Source organism: Dipodomys merriami, unplaced genomic scaffold (assembly GCF_024711535.1).
Source record: "Dipodomys merriami isolate MVZ:Mamm:240054 unplaced genomic scaffold, mDipMer1.0.p SCAF_142, whole genome shotgun sequence".
Lineage (NCBI taxonomy): Eukaryota > Metazoa > Chordata > Mammalia > Rodentia > Heteromyidae > Dipodomys > Dipodomys merriami.
The window spans coordinates 2,882,849-2,906,960 of NW_027202738.1; the positions used below are offsets into that span (position 1 = coordinate 2,882,849).

Consider the following 24,112-nt stretch of genomic DNA (forward strand, 5'->3'; position numbering starts at 1 on the left):
GAATGATGCAGCCAATCAGAATGCCCAGAAGCGCGGTGAGGGGTGGGGCAAATGTAATGTACCAGAGGCTGATTCCCTATAAAAACATTTGCCAAAGGAAAAGCGTTTTTTCTGTCGACGTGGAAAAGGAGTGTGGAGAGCCGTAGTCTAAGTTCAGGGCCTGAAGGGTTTGAGAGGTGCTTGCCTCCGTTTCTTCATTTAACTTGAAAACAGTTCAAATTGCACTTAAAAATGATGCAGGGCTGGGAAGGTGGCTCAGTGGTAGAGCGCTTGCCTTTCATACATGAGGCCCTGGGTTCAATTCCTCAGCACCACATAAGCAAAAAGAAAAAAGCCGGAAGTGGCACTGTGGCTCAAGTGGTAGAGAGCTAACCTTGAGCAAAAAAAAAAAATGATGCAGCATATTCAAACAAGGACTTCATTTAGCGCCTTTGTCTTTTAATTTGTTCGACTTATTTTATTTGTTTATTGCCAGTCCTGGAGCTTGAACTCGGCCTGGGCACTGTCTCTGAGCCTCTCTGTGCTCAAGGCTAGCACTCTACCACATGAACCACAGCACCACTTCTGGCCTTTTCTGTTTATGTGGTGCTGAGGAATCGAACCCAGGGCCTCATGCATGCCAGGCAAGCACTCTACCACTGAGCCACCTTCCCAGCCCCCTACATATCTTTTTTTCTGGGGGGGGTCCGGTCGTGGGGCCTGAACTCTGGGCCTGGGCGCTGTACCTCAGCTCTTCAGCTCAAGGCTAGCGCTCTACCACTTGAACCACAGCCCCACTTCTGCCTTTTTCTGCTTATGTGGTGCTGAAGAATCGAACCCAGGGCCTCATGCATGTAAGGCAAGCACTCTACCATTGAGCCACCTTCCCAGCTACAGATCTTATTTTATACTTTTTTTTTTTAATGTGACGTTCTTGAGGCTTGAACTCAGGGCCTGGATGCTGTCCCTGAGCTTTTGTGGTCAAGGCTATCATTGTACCACTGGCGATAAGATAACGGAGTCTAATGGAACCGAGATCCTCAGATCTCAGCCTCCTGAGTAGATAGGATTACTGGCATGGGCTGTGGATGCCAGCCAATCCTACTGGTAAAGACTTAGGGGCTGGGAAGGTGGCTCAGTGGTAGAGCGCTGCCTTGCATGTCTGAGGCCCTGGGTTTGATTCCTCAGCATCACATAAGCAAAAAGAAAAAAGCCAGAAGTGGCTGAGGGACAGCGCCCAGGCCCAGAGTTCAGGCCCCACGACAGGACCACCCCTACAAAAAAAAAGACTTATTCTATTGCATGCAAGTCTGGTCCTAGAGGAGGCTCGAGGTCATCACAGAGTGTGGCTGGCGCAAAAATTTTTCCGAATAAAATCCGAGGCCCTGGATATTTTTGTTGTTGTTTTGTCTGTTGTGGGTCTTGAACTTGGCTTGGGTGCTGTCCCTCAGCTCTTCGGCTCACGGTGAGCGCTCTACTACTTGAGCCACAGCGCCACATCCGGTTTTCTGAGTGGTTAACTGAGATCAGAGTCTCAGACTTTCTTGCTCGGGCAGGCTTTGAACCAGATCCTCACATCTCAGCCTCCAGAGTAGCAAGGATGACAGGCGTGAGCCACCGGCACCTGGCTCCTGGATGGTTTTTAACAAAAGCCTTCAAACGACCTTGTTTTCAAATTCAACGCTGGTCTTCAGGCTCCCTGCTCCTCTTCCAGAGAACTTAACCACCCACCCCACAGAGTCAATGGTGCCCAGAAGGTTGCTCAGGTAAGGAACCCATTTGCACCTTCCAACTGAGAAAACGGCGCCTCCCGCCACGCCCGGGCCCGCCCAGGCCAGCTCCAGACCTCCCGCGCCCACCCAGCTGAGCTGAAAGCCCCGCCCAAGCCCCCAAGTTTTATTGGTTCCCGTGCCCGGCCCCCTCAGTGTACGCTTCTGATTGGTCTTCTTGGCCGCCGTTCTCTCGTCTTGCGGGCGGGTCGTGCGCGGAGCGTGGCCACGCCCATTACGTCGAGACGCTCAGCGGCTTTCGGGAGGCACCGTAATCGCCGCCTTCTGGGAGGAAGGAGGTCGGCTGTTAGGAGCTGCTATGGTGCTGAATCCCCTGGCAGAGCCGACCGAGCCGAGGTGGTCGTGGCCATGAAGGTGAGGGGCTAGCGGAGCCGGGCAGGCCGTCCCCGCCTCTCCTGTCCGGTCGGGTCTCCCGGAGCGCCTCTTTTCCGTGTGTGTGTGTGTGTGTGTGTGAGTGTGAACGGTTTCCCCGCCGGCTCCTCAGAGACCTCCGCCGGCGGGGCCGGGGCCCGAGCCCGCCCGGGGCCTCTCAAGCTCCCACAGTGACCCCCTCGCGAGGAGAGACCGGGTCGCCGGCCTTCGCGCCTGGGGGAGGGGTCCCCGCACGCCGGCCGTAGCACTTGCTGAGGGCCCGAGGCGGACCGGCTGGTGCTCGCCGGCGCCCCCGAGCCTGCGCCCACGGACTGCCCTCTGCCTCCACGAGTCCTTGAGCTGACCCGAGGGGGCCGTCTTGGGGACCCTAGGAGGAGAAAGAGAGTCATGCAGCAAGGATGAGGTTGGGGCTAGGAGAACAAATGCCTCGGGGTGGGGGTTCAGACCCCTCCCCCCCGGAGTTCTTGGGGGATGGGGGCGTTGAACGTGACCTAGAAGCGCGCGTCTGCGCCGCCACTAGGTACGCAGCAAGTAATCTGGCAGTTTTTCTCCAAGGTGGGTTGAAAACGTGGGAGCACCACCGATGAGAAGTTTCAGGGAACCGGGCGAAGCGGGGAGGGTGTTGGTGATAGTGGTGATTTGGGCCCACTTTGAGATGATTGTCTCTACTTGATCGCCGGGAGTTTTGAGGAGCTCTTTATACAACAATCAATCCAAGTATTGATTCTTTTGCCCAACTCAGACCAAGTGGAATGAGTCATAAAGTGATGATACACTTCCAGACAGACGGTTTCATTAATCTCAACGAAGTGTATTTGATGTGGGTAAGGAAAATAAAAGATGATCTGCTAGATGAGCTGTGCTCTTCACAACATTGCCCAGTATTCACTACCGAAGACTGAAAAGAAGTGTCAAATGGCTAGAGAAATTCAGCAAATATTTTGTCAAACACCTCCTCTGTATTTGTCAAGTGGTAGTCATGGTGAGTAGAAGTAATTCAAAATACAATACCACTCTTTAGGAAGGACTTTTCCAATCAAAAGAAAAAAGACTTGCTGGGAGCCAGTGGTTCATTCCTGTAATCCTAGCTACTCAGGAGGCTGAGATCTGAGAATCGGGGTTCAAAGCCAGCCGGGGCAGGAAAGTCCATGAGACTCTTATCAACAATAAACCACTAGAAAACCGGAAGTGGCTCTGTGGCTCTAGTGGTAGAGCGCTCGCCTTGTGCTGAAGAGTGCAGGGACAGCACCCAAGCCCAGAGTTCTAGCTCCATGACTGGCCAAAAAAGAAAATAAAAGAAAAAAAAAGACTTGTCAATAGCCACATTACAAAACAGAATGGTATAGAGAGTATTAAAAAACAAACAAACGAACAAATAGCTCACACCTGTAATTCTAGCTATGCTGGAGGCTGAAATCTGAGGGTAGTGGTTAGAAGCCAGCTGGGGCAGGAAAATCTGTGAGACTCTTATCTCCAATATCCCACCAAAAGCTGAAGTGGAGCTGTGATTCAAGTGGTAGAGCACCGACCTTGAATAAAAAAGCTTACAGACAGTACCTAGGCCCTGCATTCAAACCCCAGTGTCCTAGGACTAGCACAAAAACCACAACCCAGGAGCAAGAAAAGATGCCTCTCACAGGAGAAAGCAACTTTTAAAAAAAGTTAACTTGTTTGTGTATGTGCCAGTACTGGGGCTTGAACTCAGGTTCTCAAGATCTTGCTAGGTTTTTGCTCAAGACTGTACTCTACAGCTTGAGCCTCACCTCCACTTTCAGCTTTTTTGCTGGTTAATTAGAGATGAGCAGCTAAGAGTCTGTGAGAATCATGGTTGGAATCCAGCCCAGGAAGACAATTCCAAGAGACTCTTTATCTTCAGCTGACTAACATAATGCCAGAGTTGGCTCCAGTGGTAGAACTCCAGCCTTGAGTGAAAAGGCTAAGCTCAAGGCCCTGAGTTCAAGCCGAAAACACACACACACACACACACACACACACACACACACACACACACACACACACACACACACACACACACACACACACACACACACACACACACACACACACACACACACACACACACACACACACACACACACACACACAGAGTTCCATGCATATTTCATTCAAAGAAACAGTTTCAGTAGGATATTATTTTCTGTTCTAAAGAGCATATTTCTTGCTAGGTGTCAGTGGCTCACGCCAGTCATCCTAGCTACTCAGGAAGCTGAGATGTGAGGCTCACGGATCAAAGCCAGCCTGGGCAGGAAAGTTCATGATACTCTTATCTACAATAAACCACCAGAAAACCAGAAGTGGCACTGTGGCTCAAGTAGTAGAGCAATAGCCTTGAGCTGAAGGGCTGAGGGACAGCGCCCAGGCCCAGAGTTCAAGCCCCACAATCTGCAAAAAAAAAAGAGCATGTTTATCAAGTACTTCTAAAGAGGATAAAGATTTTACTTATTATGACCATTGTTTCTTCTGTCTGCTTTTAAGTTTTATAGGAAGTTTGATCTAACTGAAATTTATAAAACAAGTTATTGCTGGTGCTTTTGCAACACAAGGTTGTTCCAGAATCTTAGCAAAGTGAAAGTTATCTACTATAACAAAACCTATAGTGTGCAAACAGCTAAGTTCCCTGATCTTAGAATATTGTTCCAGGCATACATTTGCGTGTGTGTGTGTGCTTGTGCATGTGTGTGTGCGCGCACCAGTCCTGGGCCTAGGCACTATCCTTGAGTTTTCTTTGCTCAAGGTAGTGTTTTGCCACTTGAACCACTTGCCACTTCCGGCTTTTTCTGAGTAGTTTATTGGAGATAAGAGTCTCACAGATGGGCTGGGAAGGTGGCTCAGTGGTAAAGCGCTTGCCTTGCATGCCAGAGGCCCTGGGTTCGATTCCTCAGCACCACATAAGCAAAAAGAAAAAAGCCAGAAGTGGCACTGTGGCTCAAGTGGTAGAGCGCTAGCCTTGAGCTGAAGAGCTGAGGGACAGCGCCCAGGCCCAGAGTTCAGGCCCCACGACTGGACCCAAAAAAAAAAAAAAAAGAGTCTCACAGACTTTCCTACTTTTTTGGTTCTTCACAGTATGATCCTCAGATCTCAGCCTCCTGAATAGCTTGGATTACAGGCATGTGCCACCCACACCCAGCTTATTCTTTTTTGTTTTGAAATCTAGCTGTCTTTGCACATTGTTGTTGTAACATCTTGGGTTCACATGGTATATCCTTTAGCGTCCTGCTGTCAATGGGGTCCCAAGTAAGGCAGGTCAGCTTTTAGCAATGTGGACTTTGGTTTTTCTCACAGAGACTGATAGATTTTTTTTTTTTCATTGAACAAAAGAGCTAGATGGTGGGCATGGTTGTGTGCATCTGTGGGTGGAAAGGAGAGGCCGGATCTTACTGAGGCTGCTGTCCTACATCTGTAATCCTAATTTCTAAGGAAGCTGAGATCTAAGGATCTTCGTTCAAAGCTAACCAGGGCAGACAAATCCCTGAGACTCCAGTTAACCAGCAAAAAGCCAGAAGTGAAGGTGTGAGGCTCAAGTAGTAGAGCCAGCCTTGAGCTTGTCCAAGAGTGAAAGGCCCTGAGCTCAAATCCCAGTACTGGTGCAAAAAGAAAGCAAGCAAGGAAGGAAGAAAACATTTGGATCTGGTCAGGGGAGCATGGCTCAAGTATGCCTAGCAACTGAGTCTCCTGACTGCAAACCCAATACTATAAAAACACAACAGACAACAACAATTTCCTTTCTTGATAAATTTCAGTATTTTAGTAGTGTGACATTACCTGGAATAGAGATAATATAAAGAAGCATTTTCGTTGGTTTCTTGGTCAACCACATAATGATGGCACTAGAGGCTGGGGGACAAAGCATTGCATGAATCAGGCCAGAGGCCCTGAGTTCGATTCCTCAGTACCACATAAGCAGAAAGAAAAAAGCCGGAAGTGGCACTGTAGGTAGGGCCATTTAATTGTGCAGGAGCCTGATCAGGTGGCTGCTGAAGCTTCCTTAGAACTTTGCTGCTTCAACTTGTGGAATGAAGAGAGTTTACCAGGTTCCTGTGGTTGAGGGATTTCTCTCCTCCCCCACACAGTTACTGCAAATTGAAACTTTCTTTTCTTTTTTAATCTTTTAAATTATCTTTAAGACCAAGTACAAAAGGAGCTCAAGTCTACATTGAAATTTCCCAGATGAAATGTTCTCAGTTGTTTGTGAGCTGACTTTAAGGACCTGCAGATGAACTTTCTTAAAAGAACAATCTCTTTAACTGTTAGCACATCTTGATTTTCGTGCTTTTATGTTTAAGCTTTAGAGTCTAAGGTATGGCCTATTAATTAGTTTCACCTCACTTTTAAAGGCATCACTATTTCTCGAAAATTATAGAGCACAAAACCATGTAACGCTTAAGCCAATAGCCTTGATACTTAAGGCTGTTTGAACCTTTTTATTGGAGTTTTCTTGTCCTTTCGCTATACTTAATATGCCATACTGTACCAAACCATTACTGCCTCTGGCAGTACAACAACAGCATTGACCTCACTAGCATCCAAATTGTCCTTTAGGGCTGCCGTTTGGAAAATGAGCTTGTTGGATAGCGAGTGTTTGGCAGTCAGAGAGTTAAAGGTATCATATGCTGCTATTGTAACTGATAATACCTCTGTCTGGACATCCAATACTTGTCACTGTATCTGGATTCTAGAATATGAATAAGAATGGCAAGGTGCAAAAACCAACTGGTTCCAGCGTGGGTCTGTGGTCAATTTTGCATTTTAAGCATGGGAAAGTGCCATTGGACCTCATTGATCGCTATTTCTATTTTTGTTTTTGGTGGTGGTGGTTGTGGGGCTTGAACTAAAGGCCTGGGCGCTGTCCCTGAGCTCTTCAGCTCAAGGCAAGTGCTCTACCACTTGAGCCACAGCACTTCTGGTTTTCTGGTGATTAATTGGAGATAAGAGTCTCACAGACTCTCTTGCCTGGGCTGGCTTTGAACCATGATCCTCAGGTCTCAGCCTCCTGTGTAGCTAGGATGACAGGCAGGAGCCCCCAGTGCCTGGCTGATAGCTGCTTCTTTCAGAGACCGTGACTTCAGTGAAGGTGAACGTGTGCTGCTCTAGGTGGGGAGGGATAGCCACAATGATTCACAGAAAAGAAACAGGGAGAGCACATTTGTTTTGGGGTGTGCAGTGGCAGGGCAAATGGCCTTCATACTGGGGTGGCCTTCCAAGTAAAGGTCCTTGAAAATTATGTTTAGTTCAGTTTGAAAGGCAGCTGCTGATGTAAAAGTGCCTTCCTTGATGTTACATTAGTATATTCATAACGAATTGGAACAGCCAGGCACCAGTGGCTCAGCTATAAACCTAGTTACTTAGGAGCTGAGATCTGAGGATCAGGGTTCAAAGCCAGCCCCAGCAGGAAAGACCATGAGACTCTTCTAATTAATCACCCAAGAAAGCCAGAAGTGGAGCTGTGGCTCAAGTGGCAGAGCCAACCTTAAGAAAGAAAAAAGCCCAGGGAAAACACCCAGGCCTTGAGTTCAAGCCCCGGGACCAGCATGGGGGAAAAAAAATTGAATCAGGGCCAGGTGAGGTGATGCTTGCTTAAGGAGGCTGAGGCAAGATGGTGAGTTCAAAGGCAGCCTGCCTCCATGGAGACCCTGCCGCAGAAAACATCTTTTCCCTTTGTTTAACAAGCTACCATTCGTATTTCTTTTCATTATTATTATTGTTATTGTTATTATTATTATTATTATGTAGTTGTACAAAGATCATTAGTATTTCTAATGCCAAAGTCTTCTTTGGAAGTACCACAACACTATTTTTCCAAATAGCTTGAAATGTTGGAGCCTAGAGGAATACAGGTTGAGTATCCTCATGGAAAATGCTTAGGACTAGAAGCCCTCAACTTGAACGTTTGCGTTTGGGGATAGTTGCCTGGGCTTTGTCTGGGAGGCATTTATTATTTGAAAGCCTGCAGTGCTCCCCCATCTGCAGTGTGGGCTTTGCGGCCCCGCGGTGTGGGTCCTGCTGCTCTGGAGTTCTGAGGACGAGCTGCCTCTGCAGCAGCCGCTGTGGCGCCGCGTAGCTTCACCCGTGGCGCTTGTGCTCCTTTCCAGGCGGGCGCCACCTCCATGTGGGCTTCGTGCTGTGGGCTGCTGAATGAAGTCATGGGGAGCGGAGCTGTCAGGGGCCAGCAGTCAGGATTTGCAGGGGGCACTGGCCCCTTCCGGTTCACACCCAGCGCGGACTTCCCTGCCTACTCGCAGGCAGCTGCGGAGGGGCCCAACATAGTGTGCAAAGCCTGCGGACTTTCATTTTCAGTCTTCAGAAAGAAGGTAAGGCGGATGAAATGTTACCAAGGACACACACAGGTGAGAGCTTGTGGCTGTAGGAATTTTGCATCGCTGATGAGTCTTTTGCTTTTATAGAAACATTAAAAATGAGTGTCCTTAGCAATTTCCCAGTTAGAACGGGGTAGCTGGGTCTTGTTATGTTTTTCTGAATGGACATTGATTGGCAGGTGTGTGAGATTTCTCCTTTTGTGCCATTTCTTTCTTCCTGTTGACACTTTTTTTTTTTTTTTTGGCCAGTCCTGGGGCTTGAACTCAGGGCCTGGGCACTGTCCCTGAGCTGCTTTTGTTGAAGGCTCCCCTCTACTACTTGAGCCACAGCGCCACTTCTGACTTGTTCTGTGTATGTGGCACTGAGGAATCGAACCCAGGACTTCATGCATGCTAGGCAAGCACTCTATCTCTAAGCCACATTCCCAGCCCAGACCCTCATTTGTTGAAGCAAGAGATTTAACTAGCCTGCAGTTCGGTTCAGAGGAGATTCACTCTGCTTTCTGGCTCACAGGAGCAAGGTTCTGGCCTCTGGCCGAGGATGGCCTCTTGCTGTCTCTCTGTGGTTCTCTCAGAATCATTTGGGTTGTGCGCAAGGCTGAGTGGGTAACAGATTATGGCATTTCGTGGATTCCTGTGTTTCCTTGCGTGACTTTGAGAGGTCAGTTGGCTTTCTGCTTCCTTTGCTGTCTGGCTCACTTTCCTCTCTGGATGGGAGAAATGCGGGAAGGGAGTTCATGGGTGCTGCTCTCCCTGTGGCTCGTCAGCTTGGTTCTGCTAATTACATGTTTGCATCAAGGGGTGGAAAGGTTTTAATTCATTAACACACGAGTGTATATTTTTCGTAAAGTGCTATCTGAAATTCTGTGAATGGAAACTGTCTTGGCCGTGACTTTCGCTCTTCAGACTTTGGAAGACTAATATGCCTGGCAAGGGGCTGGGGCCATGAGATGTCATCAAGGCCAACATCGAAAGCCAAGGCACAGGAGAACAATGGTATTTCCATGGCGGCTATAACTTGCTCTTTAAATGGCTCTCTGTGTCTGTGCTGCAGCATGTGTGTTGTGACTGCAAGAAGGATTTCTGCTCGGTGTGCTCCGTCTTACAAGAAAACCTCCACCGCCGGTGTTGCACCTGTCACCTCCTGCGAGAGACGGCCTTCCAGCGGCCGCAGCTGATGCGGCTGAAGGTGAAGGACCTGCGGCAGTACCTCATCCTCCGAAACATCCCCATCGACACGTGCCGGGAGAAGGAAGACTTGGTGGATCTAGTGCTGTGCCATCAGGGCTTGGGCTCCGAGGACGAGCTGGACACGGGCAGCCTAAACTCCTCCCGGTCACAGACTTCTAGCATTTTTACACAGTCATTTTTATCAAACTATACGGACCGCTCTGCTACCGTTTCTTCCTTCCCGGGAGCGCTCATGGATGGCGAGCGGACCTCCAGATCTGAGCTGCTGGCACAGGTATGTGGGCGCACTGCCTCATGGCCACGTGTGGTGGGGGCTCCGGCGCCTACTGCCTTGAGATGACCCTGGAGCATGCGCAGGAGCAGAGGCGCCACAAACAGCTGTGCCGGCACCCACGGCCTCCTGGTGTGCGAGCTGTGCATGAGGTGGGGGGGCCCCGAGGCCTCTGTCAGAGAGGACCAAAAGCGCGCATCCATTTCTGGACCTTTGTTACCTCGGTTTCCCTGTTTTGTAAAGTTAAACACTAATTGGAAGTAATGACTAGAAAGGTAACGTGCACATTGGTAAGACTGTTCATGCTCTTGTCACTCACCTGAGGAAACCACCGAAAAGCCCAAGTGGAGCTGTGGCTCAAGTGATAGAGCATTGGCCTTGAGCATAAGGGCCTAGGGTTAGTGCCCAGGCCTGAGTTCAAGCCCAAGGACTGGTGCACACATATGTGTGTGCAGGTATGTATACACAGCCAATATACACGTGTATATATACATTATATTTATATATATATAATGTATATATACACATGCACAATAGTGAAAAGATAGAAAAGGCAGCATATAACTACAACTGTTTTCCCTAAAGAATAGCTGAGATTGTTGAGGAATTTTGAAGGCGGGACCTGCACTGGCCACCTCGGAGAGGCTGCAGAGCCTGTGCTAATGATTAGATGCAGGAGGTAGCGGGTGCACGTCTGTCAGTCGCAGGCTGAGGCATGAAGATTCTGGCTGAATTAGCTTTCTCTCTGTGTGCAGTTCAGAGCGCTAGTGAACCTGATGTCTCCTAGCTGCCACACCCTCATTCTGATGGGGTCCTACACATTCGCACCACCCTCCCGTCTTGGTGGTGTAAGAACTGGGAGGCGAGTGCTGGACGCAGCGCGGAGGGCATGGAGGAGGCGCGCCGCATGCCAGGCTTCGGGATCCGTGGGCAGGGTGGACGGGAAGCTTCTGTGTCCGCAGGCGTGGGTTCTGCTGGGCCGCAAACCTGATTCCTTGCCTAATCATACCATCACCTGTGCAGGGACACAGTGACGCAGCCTCAGCAAACACAGGAGATGACGACAACGTTGACGATGACGATGATGATGACGATGAAGATGAAGATGATGACGTGGAGGAGCAGGTGAGGCACGCTGGGAGGCCGCCATGGGGACCCGGTGTCTGCTGTAGGCTCCTCAGGGCGTGCTGGGAGCGGGGCGGGCTGGTGACCATGGAGGGCGCCCCGAGGGCCTGCTGCAGCGGTCACAGGGGTTCTGGTTTCAGACCCCTGGGCTCTCTGTGAAGAAAGTGAGGGCATCGCTGTCGGACCTGTCAAGTCTGGACGGGGTGGAAGGGATGAGCGTGCGTCAGCTGAAGGAAATCCTGGCTCGGAATTTTGTCAACTATTCGGGCTGTTGTGAAAAATGGGAGCTGGTGGAGAAAGTAAACCGGCTGTACAGAGAGAATGAGGAAAACCAAAAGTCATGTACGTATGATCCGGGTCAGTGCTGCTAGCCGTCAGGTTGTGCGTGTGTGGATACGTGTGTGTGCGCGTGTGTGTGTTGGGGGGGGGGGGGGCGCTGTACTGAGAGTTGAATTCAGTGCCTGTGTGCTCTGGGTGCTTTCTGCTTAAGGCTGGTGATCTACCACTTGAGCCACAGCTCCACTTCTGGCTTTTTTCATGGTTAATTGGAGATAAAATCCTCTCAGATTTGTCTGCTTTGGCCAGAGCCAGAAGCCCCATCTGTTTGACTTAGATGTACATCACCAACTGAAATGGCATTTGGCCAGGTGCTGGTGGTTCATGCTTGTAATCCCAGCTACTCAGTAGGCTGAGCTCTGAGGACTGTGACTCAAAGCCAGCCCAAGTGGGAAAGTTCATGAGGATTCTTACTTCTAATGTACCACCAAAAAGCCGGAAGTGGTGGAGCGCTAACCTTAAGCAGGAAGACTAAGGGACAGCACCCTGGCCCTGAGTTCAAGTCCAGGACTGGCACCAAAATTAAAATTTAACAAGGCCTCTGATGCAAAGGGGGTGAACTCTTTGCTCCTGGCTGCTTGGTCATCCCTGGTCTCCCCACCGGTGCGGAATGAAGTCTTCTTCCTACTGGATGAGGCTCCAGGGCTGCCCCTTCCTCACCGCCACTCCGACGCGGCCTCTGAACTGAAATCCCGACTTCAAGCCCTGTGCGTAGACGGCTAGGGTTCGTGTGTCTTTCTTCTAAATACATTAATAAATCATAGCCCCCTTAAGTTTTGCCATGACATAAAGTAGAGCTAGCTAGCGTGACCTTCGCTGGGCTCGTCTGTCCTGGCCTCAAGCCCAGCCCTTCACATTTAGTCACTAAACCCCAAGGTTCATCTTGGAGGTGCAGCTCAGGTGTGGAAGAGTACTTGCCTAGCTGTTGTTGTAAGACCCTGCGTTCAAAGTCCAGCCCTACCCTCTAGAAAGAAAAACTGGGGCATCTGCAGGAAGGACCTGGAGGTGTGGACCAGCATGCAGTGCCTGCCTAGCAAGAGAGAGGCCGCCCTGATCTCACACCTCAGGAAAAAAAGTCCTAAACACATCTACAGCCCCGTGGTGTAGCTGTGGTCAGGGCTCGGCCTGGCTGCCGGCGCTCCCTGCTCCCCTGCCTCTCTGCTGTGGGCGGCACGGCTCGGCGCGGCTGCAGCCCCTGCTCCCGGTTGCCTTGCAGATGAGGAGCGGCTGCAGCTGCAGGATGAGGACGATGACAGCCTGTGTCGGATCTGCATGGACGCCGTCATCGACTGCGTGCTGCTGGAGTGCGGCCACATGGTCACCTGCACACGCTGTGGCAAGCGCATGAGTGAGTGCCCCATCTGCCGGCAGTACGTGGTGCGGGCTGTGCATGTGTTCAAGTCCTGAAAGCCCTGCTCTCCTACCGTGGCGCCTGGCCCGAACCCTTGAGTGCATAGGAGGAACTGGAAATAACACTGCTCAAAGGCTATTTTTTCACGATTTTCATTACTGCTTGGGGACAGAGAGGCTCCTTCCTAGTGGGTGTGGGCTGTGGCCGGCGCTTCCTCGGCTGGGCCTTACCGGTCCCCAGGGCGCACTGGTGGCTGTGGTCATGGCGTTGGCGTTGGCGCTGTGCTGCGGAGGTCTCGCCCTGCGCTCTTCCTCTCCAGCCTGTTTGAAGCGTCCGTTCTTTGGTGAGGTGAGCGCACAGCTCACGGGAGCCGACCCCTCTCGTTCTTTTACTCATGTATATCTTAATAATGCTCACATTGATGAATGTACGTTCGCACATTGTTGCTGTGTCCGCATTTAAACATCACTGGGGGCAACCGACATTCTGTAGTCCACTTGCCAGGGCCTTAGACTAAACGTGGCCATTTTCGTTCAGCTTCAGCTTTTTATAGCAAGGGATGCATCTAGCTTCTTACATTAGAAGTGTACGTGCTAAATTCTTTATTAATGTGCAGTCCATTTCCACTGTTTTGTATAGTGAAGGTGTATTTTTAGTGTTGCTAGCTAATTTCAACTTTAGGAATAAAATTAGATTAAAAAGATGCTCTTGTCTACATGGTCTCGGTGACTTCCTAACTCATGTGCGTAGTGACAAGTTGTGCGCCGCCCTTCAGGGGTCGCCGCAGGAAGTCCTGAGCAACTAGTGCAGTGCTACCTTCCTGCTGCTTCCTGTCCTGGCTCCAGGTGCCGTGACCCAGCCAGGCCAGCTGCTTGGTCCCTACTTTCACTTTGAAACAGCTAAGGCCTCCTTCTGCATGCAGAGCCAGCTAAGGTCTCAGCTACGAAGTGCCTCTGCTGGGCTGGGGGGCAGCTCAGGGGTAGTGCAAGTACCTAATGCAAGTGCATGAGGTTCAAAGTGCATGGGTTCAAATCCCTGGGGGTGGGCAAGGGGGCTATCTCAGAGTGAACCTAGTTCTGGCACCACTTCTTTTGACTCCAGTAGTACAGCATATGAGAAACCTGAGACACTAGCTGATGCAGAAAGGATCTGAAATTGCTTTTGGAAGTCCAACCTAAATCAGTGGAGACCAGCTATGGATTCATCCTACTGGTGAAGGGCATCTTGTTTAAAAATGGCTGACACGACTGGCGGCTAGTGGCTCACACCTGTGATCCTAGCAACTTTGGAGACTTAAGATCTGTAGGATCAAGGCCAGTCTAGACAGAAAAGTCTGCTAGGCTCCATTCCCAAAGTAACCAGCAAAAAGTCAGGTTGGAAGTGTGGCTTAAATGGTAGGGCATCAGCTTATTAAGTGTGAAACCCTGAAGTCATACCCCATACCATTAAAAAAAAAAAAATCTTCACTCTAGGGCTGGAATATAGTTCAGGCAAGTCTTCTGTCCCACCCCAGCCCTCCCCAGAACATGCCTCCCTGTGTTCAGAGCCGCCAGTCAACAAATCCCCAAACAGCCATGGACTCGGAGGCAGAGAGGGGGCTTTTGAACTGATAGCAGAAAGTGAAGAAAAACACTTTCTGGGTTTGGGGAGTCAGAGCATGCAAACCAAGGCCTGCCTTCCATGCAGAGTCTGAGCTGGGGGTCCCCTGGCAACAGTGACCAACTTGAGATCTTTTTTTTTATTCGCCGGTCGTAGGGCCTGAACTCTGGGCCTGAGCGCTGTCCCTCAGCTCTTCAGCTCAAGGCTAGCACTCTACTACTTGAGCCACAGCACCACTTCTGGCTTTTTCTGCTTATGTGGTACTGAGGAATTGAACCTAGGACCTCATGCATGAAAGGCAAGCACTCTACCACTGAACCACCTTCCCAGCCCTCTTTTTCTCTCTTTTCGGTGCCAGTATTGGGGCTTGAACTCAGGGCCTTGGGCTTTTATTTAGCTTTTTTTGTTAAGGGTGGTGGTGCTCTACTTCTTGAGCCACACTTCATCTTTCAGCTTTTTGCTGGTTGGTTGGAGATAAAATTATCTCAGATTTGTCTTCCTGGGCTGGCTTCAAACTGAGATCCTCAGATCCCAGCCTCCTGAGTAGCTGGGATTATACGATGAGCCACCAGCACCCAGCTTGTATGGACTGTTTCTTTGCCAGAAAAACAGCAGGAGTTTGACCCCTGCCAAAGCTGTTTTTGACTGCTTGTACTTCTCATGAGAGTGCACTCTTAAAACAACATCATCCTTAAATCCCTAACTTGGTGGTAGGAAATCTATAAATTCAGGCCAGCAGATGATAGTAAACCAAGTTAAATATAAGTTAGGTAGCAAGTGCTGGTTTTGTTGTTTTAAATTTCAGATTTATTTATACATGGTCTCAGCTTGTTTGCTTTTCTTTTAGGTACAGAAGCTTAAGATTCTTTATAGCAAGAGTCAAAAAAAAAAATTGATAGTAGACATTTTAGGTAATAGTTTGAAGTAACCCTGGCCTGGTGACTTGCCATTTGTGTTTAGTGTGAACAGGCAGCTCTCTGCACCCATGGGAAATGGTCCTGGATTCAACCAGAATTAAAAATATGTGGAGAAAAACCGTACTGAACTTGTACAGACTGTCCTTGTCCTTATTTCCTGGATAACACAGGGCAGCCACCTTGTGCTTGAGTTTACGTGTATTTGATAGCTCACGTCATCCAGAGGTGATTTGAGCAGGTGTATATACTGGACAGAAGGCTACTTAAGGTAGATTTTGCTATCTTGGTGGCAGAGGATTTGGGGCCAGGCTCCTTTGGATACCAATGACAACTGCTACTTTATTTGCCAGAGAATAGTTTCTCCTGGAAGCTGTCATGCCATTGGCTGGTTTTTGAATGGGTGATGTCCTACGGGTAACACTGGTCCCATCACCGAGGAGTCACCTTGCCTCCAAATCTTCCTTTGCAAACACCAAGTTCTCTACAGGAAGGACCAGAGCCACGTCTTTGCTGCACTGGGAAGCTTAGTTGTACCACAACAAGTACATCTGACTACTGCAGACACAGCATGCGCACTCAGAACAGCAGTCTGTAACATGGCTGGCCAGACCCATACAGACTGTGGGCTTCCGGTGAGGTAATCTTACTGGGCTGTCCAGTACTCTGGGTGAGCCTGTGTGATCTATGCCCTGCTGTGGCCTTGTGTCTGAGATCAGCGATGTGTTGGTTGTGCGTGTTTCGTGTGGACCCCATCCACAGCAGCTCTGCCTTAGCGGCATCTCTTGCGGCTCCTGCTCCTCCTGCTCACAGGAATGCTGCCTCTAATCTAAGCCAAGCATTAAGTGATCTCAGCTTGTAGCTTCCACCTGTCTCAGCGTCGGCTTCTACCAAGTGACAACCACAGTCACCCTTACAGCAGTTCCCAAGGGGAGAGGACCACTTTCCCAAAGCAGGGGACATCTTATTAGGATGCAAGCAGAGTCTCCAAGCCTGCAGAGGTAAGCCAGTTTCGCAGGTGAGCTACAGCGTTAACTAGTTTTAATTCTGTCAGGAGTTCTGAGTTATTTCAGTGGCTACATTGTTTCTAGTTGGAAGCAGAAAAGGGTCTTTGGATTTTTGCTTGGCCAGTCCTGGGCCCTGAACTTGGGACCTGGAGCATTGTCCCTGAGCTTCTTTGGCTCGAGACTAGCACTCTACCACTTGAACCACAGGTCTACTTCTGGCCTTTTCTGTTTATGTGGTACTGTACTGAGGAATCGAACCCAGGGCTTCATACATGCAAGGCAAGCACTCTACCACTGAGCCACCTTCCCAGCCCGGGTCTTTGGATTTTTAAAAGAGGATTGGCTGTAGATGCAATCGGACTTTGTCAAAAGCGACCAAAGAAACGGGAACTGTGAGCCTGGACTCAGCAGCAGGAAGGCTCACGCCTCGCTCGCTCCTCCTCAGACCCACCAGAGCCGTCACCTTTGTACAGGAATGCAAGGCTGCAGGACCCTGTCCAAGTCTGGTAAACTCTCAGGGAAGGGTCAATGCCAAGGGGCCAGGAAGTCACTTGGCACAGGTGTAGTAGGAGGAAATGAGGCAGGCGAGCACTGCCGCAGGGAGTCTGCTCCTCGCTCTATCCATGGCTGTTGGAGCGTCCCATTTTTTCACTGGCGGGAAACTCGTCTTTCTGAAGGCAAAAAAAAAAAGTCATGAACCACAAGGCCACTGGGTGACCCAGAAAAGAGAAATTCTGTTGCTTAGTCTCAAAATGCTGCACGCAGGTACTGAGACTCCCGGCTGCCGGCGGTTCCCTTTCCCCCAGCGGCGGTGCTGGTCACATCACACCCTGTTCCAAACACCAAAGCAAAAACCTTCAGACAAGAAGAGTGCTTGTTTTTTTTTGTACAATTATTTATACAAATTCAATAAAGCTAAAAACGGAAACAGGGAGGGCCTAGGAAACACCACTGTACAACAATGGCACTTAGATATGCAGAAGTTTACAACTAGGAACTAGCCAGGTCATGACCTAAACAAGAACTTAACTTACACTTGGAGGGAGAAAGAAGGGAAAGAAAGGCTGTGTGGGGACATTTAATCTACCTTTTGACTCATGGTATAAATTAGCCGGTGTAGAATACAAAAGCTCATGCTGGAGCTAACCCCTCCTGAGTGCAAAGGCTGAAGTCTGAATTGTGGAATTCTGAAGAAAAGATGAATTTTCTACAGAGGAAACTTGGCAAAGTGTCTTCCTTGACTATAATTTACATTTATTCACAACATGCTCGTGTAACTTGTTGCCATACAAAGCGGGCTCTCGGCTTCCAGTTAAGCATGCTTTTAAGAGGAAGGTCACAGCCCACCCTGTGTGATCTGTCCACATCTGTCCACGGCTCTGTGCTGCTGAAGTACAGGGTAAGTTCTATCCTACCTGAAGGAAACCAGGAATGGTGGGAATCTCAAAACAATAGAAACACTGGTATGCAGTCAAACCTTGCATAAATAACCTTTAAACAATTTGTACAAAAATAGTTCTGCATAATGTAAGATGTAACAAAATCAAAGTAATTGTATCTAGACGGCAGCGGACATGGTGCAGGCACCAGAAACCCGGCACTGCAAGGAACACGGCCGCCAGTGAGATGGAGCCCGTCCAAAACAGACAGACCACCAAGGGGAAGCTCTAGGCTTGAAGAGAATTTCTCTCTCCAAAGCGCAGCCTCCTCTCCGCCAGGAATGTCTTCTCTCGAAGCCCCTCGGAAACACTGACAGCAGCGCCTTCTCAACGCAGAAAGACTTGGGGGTCGTGTCTTGCTCGCCCATCCCCCCAAGGCATGGTGAGTGGCTTCTCCCTGGCAAGACTTGCAAGCTGGAATCTTCCTGTTGCTCCACGTCCCAAAGGGAAGGAGAAGCCTCGTTTCTCTCACAGTCTCTCTTCCCTCTCTGCTGAAGACCCCCGCCGTAGTTACATACTTGGCCTTGGACTAACTTAGTTTTTGTAGGAGTTTTTCTTCCACTTGCCCAAATTGGACACTCACAGACATCTCGGCTATGAACTGCTCACAGCCTTCCTTGGTGACTTGCTTGCAGTACCTCAGGTCAATATGACAGATATTTCCACAGCGTTTGAAGAAGGACAGGCACTGGTCAGTGACCTTATTGCAGTCTGCAGGGAAGCAGAAATGACATGACGTGAGAGATGGCCATTGAGCCCAAAGGCCCCAAGACGCAGGCCCTGGAAACAAACACGAGGACAGCGTACTGCTGATGGCTGATGCTTACTTCTCCCGCTGTTTTCTTCCCCCACCCTGCCCCAGAATCCTTGCAGGCGACCCTGCGCCCTCCAGGCTGTAGATCAAGGAGGTCAAAACTGAACAGGAAACCAAATTTCTAGGCCTGGGGTTTTCCAAATAAATGATCTCCATAAACCATCCTTTAACTGCTGCCAACAGCACATAAGCTTACCTGCCTGCCTAGAACGCTGGTCATCCTTAAACCATCAATAGTCAACCTGAGGAAAACCTCGTAAGAAGAATAGGGTGTGGATGACAGATTCCTCAAAGGCTCACAGAGCATGAAGAAGAACCAAACAGAAATCGTGGGAGGGCCGGGAAGGTGGCTCAGTGGTAGAGCACTTGCCTAGCATGCATGAGGCCGTGGGTTCGATTCCTCAGCACCATAGAAACAGAAAAAAGCCAGAAGTGGAGCTGTGGCTCAAAGCAGTAGAGCGCTAGCCTTGAGCAAAAGCAGCTCAGGGACAGTGCCCAGGCCCTGATTACAAGCTTCAGATTTGAACAACAACAATAAAAAGAATAAAACAGTGTGAGTGTAGACATATTTCACAGGTCTAAACCAGATTTCAAAGATCTGGGTACTGAGAAGAAAAGATGACCTCGGTTTATTGTGGTGAAAAAGCAGAACACAAAAGACCGTGCACCCACAGGCACCACCCCAAAATAAAACTACACGGCAACTGCGCTGAGATCTGTCTCCACATCCCTAACTACCAAACCTAGAACCTAGAGCAAGAGCCACTGCAACAGCCGTTGCTCATCACCACACGCCTCCCGAGGCTTCTCCAAAGGATGGCAGCTGCACACGGGCTCAGGCCCCAGAACTGAGCTGCAGTGCGGCACGTGGCGTGGATGTGAGTGAGCGCGCACGCCGGGCTGGGGTCAGAATGTCGTTTCAATGGAGCCATCCTTTACTACTTGGTCATTGTGTGTGTGTGTGGGGGGGGGGGGTGCACAATGTGCCATTTCATCTTTTTGATTCTTTTGCTTCATCCAAATGCCATGTCCTAACCTAGTCCCTCCGGTGCTGGTGGCAGAGCAGGGGACAAGGACAGGCAGCTGGGGGGCCTGGCCCCGGGTCCTTCGGAAGCCCCGGCCACACAGTAAGCAAGCACAGCACTGAGGATTCCATGCTGTGTCACAGGCGCAACAAGGGAACTAAGAGCTTTCTTTCCAACGGTGACCCTTGAGCAGGGTCATGAGAGGCACTCTCAAGCAGCAAGGCGGATACCACTAGTCCATGTGGCTGGAAGCCTCTCCACCGTGGTCCCTACCTCCCAGCACCCCCTGCCCTTGCACCCCGAGTGTCCCACCTCAGGAAAATGGCCCCTAATCCAGATTTCAAATCAGGAAGCCCTGTATTCTCACTGCATTCAGCACTGCGCAGCTATCTGTGCAGTGGGCGGAACACATTGTGCACCCAGTCCACACAGGCCTGAGGAGCAGGCAGGCCAGGGCCCCACCGCACCTGAGAGGTTGATCTCGGTCAGGGAGTCTCGGGTGGTGGTGCCGACTGCAGTGAGCAGGTTGATGGACTGGTCGGTGACGTGGTTACAGTAGCTGAGGTGGAGCTTGGAGAGCAGAGGCATGTGGCGGATGATGAGTCGCAAGGAGGCGTCTGTGATGTCCAGGCCAGCCAGACGCAGCTCCACGATGTTGCGCAGCTTGCTCCGATTGTCCATCTGACCTGGGGGGATAAAACCCGTCAACCCGTCAGGCGGAGCTCCAGAAGACCAGAGAGCTGGTCTTCACACGGAAGAGCTGAGTTAGCCAAAAGTGCTTCCCTTCAAAATCACAATTCTAGCATTGAAAACCAGAAGGCTCAGGGCTCAGTGTGGTAGCACACAACCATAATTCCAGCAGCGTGAGGTGGGGGTTGGAGGAATCAAGGTCCAAAACCACCTAGACAAAAGCATAAGATCCTATCGCGAAAACTGAAAAGAAAAAAGAAGAGAGTGGGGGGGGGGGGGGGAAGAAGAAGAAAGTGGTAGAGTTGTCTAGCAAGTGTTCCAGTTTATCCTCTAGTACCATCGAAAGACAAAATTAGACTCCGTACCAAAGCGAGATGAGGCTTTTTTGGGGGGCTGGGGGGCTGGGTGGGGGTGGGGAAGGAGGTTGGTTGTGCGGTGCAGTGGCAGTAAGACTGTCCCTCAGCTCTTCAGCTCAAGGCTAGCGCTCTACCACTTGAGCCCCAGCACCACTTCCGGCTTTTTCTGTTTATGTGGTGCTGAGGAATGGAAGCCAGGGCCTCGAGCATGCAAGGCAAGCGCTCTACCACTGAGCCACCTTCCCAGCCCCCAAAGTGAGATTTCTTTTATTTTTTTTGCCAGTTTTATGGCTTGAACTCCAGGCGGGCACTATCCCCGAGCTTCTTTTGCTCAAGGCTGGCACTCTACCCCTTGAGCCACAGCGCCACTTGTGGCTTTTTCTGTGTGTGTGGTATTGAGGAATCGAACCCAGGGCTTCATGTATGCTAGGCAAGCACTCTACCACTAAACCATATTCCTAGACCCCAAAGTGAGATTTCTGAGTCTGTAATCCCAGCACTTGGGAGATGAAGGCAGAAAATAGCCCAGAGCCTCAGCGCGCGGCAGCCTGTCGGCAGGGGCGGTGGCCTGGCTGCTGTGCCACCGGCTCTGCTCTCACCAGCCATTCTGACCCTGAGGCTTGACTCAAAGAATACACCAACAGAGGGGTCAGGTGTGGCAGCTCCTGCCTCCTCCAGGACTCCTGACCACAGGCTGACTCGGGACACAGCAGCAGAGACTTTTTGCTGGCCCTTGGGAGAAGGTTCCAGTAGACTGGTGGCAGCAGCGGTGGTGGTGGCGGCGGCGGCAGCAGTGGACTGCCCCTGAGCAGGCCAGAGCACATCCCAGCCTGGTAACTCACCCGGCCTGTTATCTGTGGGCGGGGACAGGAGGTCCCGCATCTGGGCGTCCTTTAGACCTTCCACCCACTGGACGTCCAGGGTCCGGAGCAATGGACAGCTGGAGCTACAGAGGGCTGAGACAGCAATCCACGAGCAGCCGGACAGCACCAAGTCTCGAAGCCCTGGGGGAAGGTGGGCAGGGAAGAAGGCGAGGTCAGGCGAGACACTCCAGCCTCCGCTCCTGCACACGGGACCCCAGCCCCCGGCTCACCAGGCAGCCGGTTGATGAGCCAGCTGAGCTGCTTCTTGGAGATATTGGTCCAGCTGAGGTCGAGGGAAACGGGCTGCCGCCGGATGATGCCACTGAGCATCAGAGGCGTGATGGACTTGCAGTGGTTCAGGTCAATACGGGTCCACAACCGCTTATCGCAGCACCTGGGGGCCAGACCATAGGGAGACAGCATCAGGAGGCCGATGCGGGAACTGGTGCAGTGCAGTGGCAGTAAGGCTCCCGCACGCAGCTGCTGCCGCAGGGTGGGCTCCCAAGCTGAGCTCTCTGCTGCCTTCTACTTAGCATGGCTTTTGCTCTAAGCGCCACTGGTAGAGTATGCCTGCGGCCCTGGCAGCCAACATTGTCGGCATCTCTGGTGGGCCTTCGCTAGTCCTACATGCACCGCCGAATAAGCCGGTAGGAAGCATCATGCCCGATCACAGCAAGGGAAAGGAACTGACTACAGGGCCCAAAAGCTGGGAAACATCAGGCTGGGATTACAGTACTGGCACGCTCACTCGATCTCAACTAAATCTGAAGACAAGGCTGAGCCTGAAGGAGCCAAGTTGGGACAGCGAAGGGGCTCCCCTAGAGGCAGAGCACACTGATAGGTTGAGCACGGCTGCAGCAGTCTGGGAGTTTGCGGCCGGTGACGAGGCTCTCCGGGGGGGCTCAAAAGGAGAGAGCCCCACAAGAGAGGGAGGAAGGCACGCGCAGGGTCACAGCATTCTAGCTGGGGTCAGCCTCCACCCGGCCCGTGGGCCCCCTCACCAGCGGTTCCAGGTCCTGCAGACCCGCATGCACACACACAGGTCCTGGTGGCTGAGGTAGCTGAAGACGGCCATCCACACCTCCCTGTGCATGACGTGGGCCGCCCCATCATCCAGGGGCAGCGAGTCGGGTGGGGGACTGATGGGGGGCGGCCGGATCACATGGCGCTCCATTTGGATGCACTTGGGTGGAGAAACCGAGGGCGGGGGCCGAGAGATGACCCTGGGTGGGCTGCGCAGACCAGGCCCCAGGGGGTGCCGCAGCTCCCGGGGGGTGCCGTTGAGCCCTTTGCTGAAGCGGTGGGGGCGCTCACAGAGGCCGGGGGGCCGCTTGGGCTCCTCATTCTCACTCTCGGGCTCCGACTTGATGGGCTGGTGGTTCTCATGGGCCAGGCTGCTCTCTGTCTTCTGAATCTCGTGGTTCAGCTCCTTGCTCAGCTCCTTGCTCAGCTCCTTGTTGGGAAGCCGCCGTTTCCGGCGCATCTTCACCTTCTTTTTCTCCTCGGGGCCTTCGGCCCCCTCGGTGCTGGGCCCCGCGGTCGGGGAGCTAGAGCGCGAGTGGTCGCTGTCCCGGGCCTTGGGGGGCGCCCCGGGCAGGTCGTCCTCTGGCTCCTGTTTGAAGCGCCGCGGGGGCTTGTTGGCCAGGGCCAGCCGGTCCTCTGTGTTCTTCCACGACCGTCGCTGCAGAAGGACACGGACAGAGGCGTGTGGCCCAGCAGTCAGCCCGCGGGCTCCGTGTGCCTCCCCGCTCCAGCCTCCCTACCCCGTGGGCTGTGGGCTACCAGAGGGGCCTCAGTGGGGCGACCGGGGAGCGGGCCGCGGGGGGAGAAGGGAGTACCTTTTTCCTGAAAAGCTTGTCTTCTTTGCCCGGTTTTAGCTGTGGTGAAGAGGAAAGGACACAGCGCTCGCCCTCACGCCGCAGGGCTGTAGCCCCTCACCCAGCACCCCTGCAAGCCCAGCTCCAGAGCGGAGGCAGGAGGCGCCCTTCCCACAAGTGCCATCTCCTCCTCCGCTTCTCACTGGCCAGTGGTGGCCCTGCCTGCAGCTTTCCAGGAGGAAGCAGGAGAGAGGAGGGCTGACCTCCCACCCCAGAATGAGCACTGTGCAGGTGCCCATGACGGCAGCCTGGCCGGGGATCCTGGGGATAGGGGCTGGAGCTCAAGCGAGCAACCTCCCCCCCCCCCCCCCCCAGCCAAAGCCCGAAGCCAGAGTGCACCCGGCGCCACCTTGTGGCCAGCAGCTGCAAGGCCAATGGGTGGAGCGGGCACAGAAGCTCCTGAGGTTTCCAGGATTCAGAGCCACAGTTACAACTTGGATCCCAACCAACCAGGCTCTCACCACTGAGCCCCAGGCCCCAGCACAAGCAAGCCCCAGCAGTGTGTGCAGCAAGAGGCTGGGAGTGAGGGGCAGGCGGCGGACAGCCCGGGCTCAAGTGCCCAGGGCCTGGGGTGCGGGGCGCGGGAGCACCTGCTGCTGGAAGTAAGTGAGACTGGATCTCCACCAGGGGCTGAGGCTGCTGCCGAGGGGGGGCCTCGGCGAGGGGTGAGAGGAGGAACCGGGGGGCGTCTGAAGCGTCGAGGCCTAAGGGGGGAGAGGAGCGGCTCGCTGATTTGCATTTCTTTGGGGCCGGGCTCTCAGGACTTAGGTGATCTGCT

General features: G+C 51.9%; 2 protein-coding genes across 8 annotated transcripts in view; one reads left to right on the forward strand and one right to left on the reverse strand.

Moving 5' to 3' along the window:
- The first annotated feature begins 2,002 nt into the window (after positions 1–2,002).
- On the forward strand, positions 2,003–15,394 carry LOC138826394 (E3 ubiquitin-protein ligase RNF34). The gene is made up of 6 exons (XM_070021512.1): positions 2,003–2,123; positions 8,252–8,470; positions 9,531–9,941; positions 10,962–11,063; positions 11,204–11,405; positions 12,616–15,394. The coding sequence occupies exons 1-6, from the start codon at positions 2,118–2,120 to the stop codon at positions 12,804–12,806; spliced, it is 1,131 nt and encodes a 376-aa protein (XP_069877613.1). The 5' UTR covers positions 2,003–2,117; the 3' UTR covers positions 12,807–15,394.
- Positions 15,395–17,503: 2,109 nt separating this feature from the next.
- The window catches only part of LOC138826393 (lysine-specific demethylase 2B), a 91,785-nt gene continuing 85,176 nt past the window's right edge, over positions 17,504–24,112 (reverse strand). For all 7 annotated transcript variants that reach the window (XM_070021504.1, XM_070021505.1, XM_070021506.1 and 4 more), the window contains 7 exons: positions 23,925–24,038; positions 23,296–23,334; positions 22,459–23,138; positions 21,688–21,851; positions 21,437–21,598; positions 20,016–20,234; positions 17,504–18,420 (listed from right to left, as the gene is read on the reverse strand). In XM_070021504.1, coding sequence (XP_069877605.1) covers positions 18,239–18,420; positions 20,016–20,234; positions 21,437–21,598; positions 21,688–21,851; positions 22,459–23,138; positions 23,296–23,334; positions 23,925–24,038 — 1,560 coding nt within the window. In that variant the 3' untranslated portion in view covers positions 17,504–18,238. The remainder of the gene's footprint in view (positions 18,421–20,015; positions 20,235–21,436; positions 21,599–21,687; positions 21,852–22,458; positions 23,139–23,295; positions 23,335–23,924; positions 24,039–24,112) is intronic.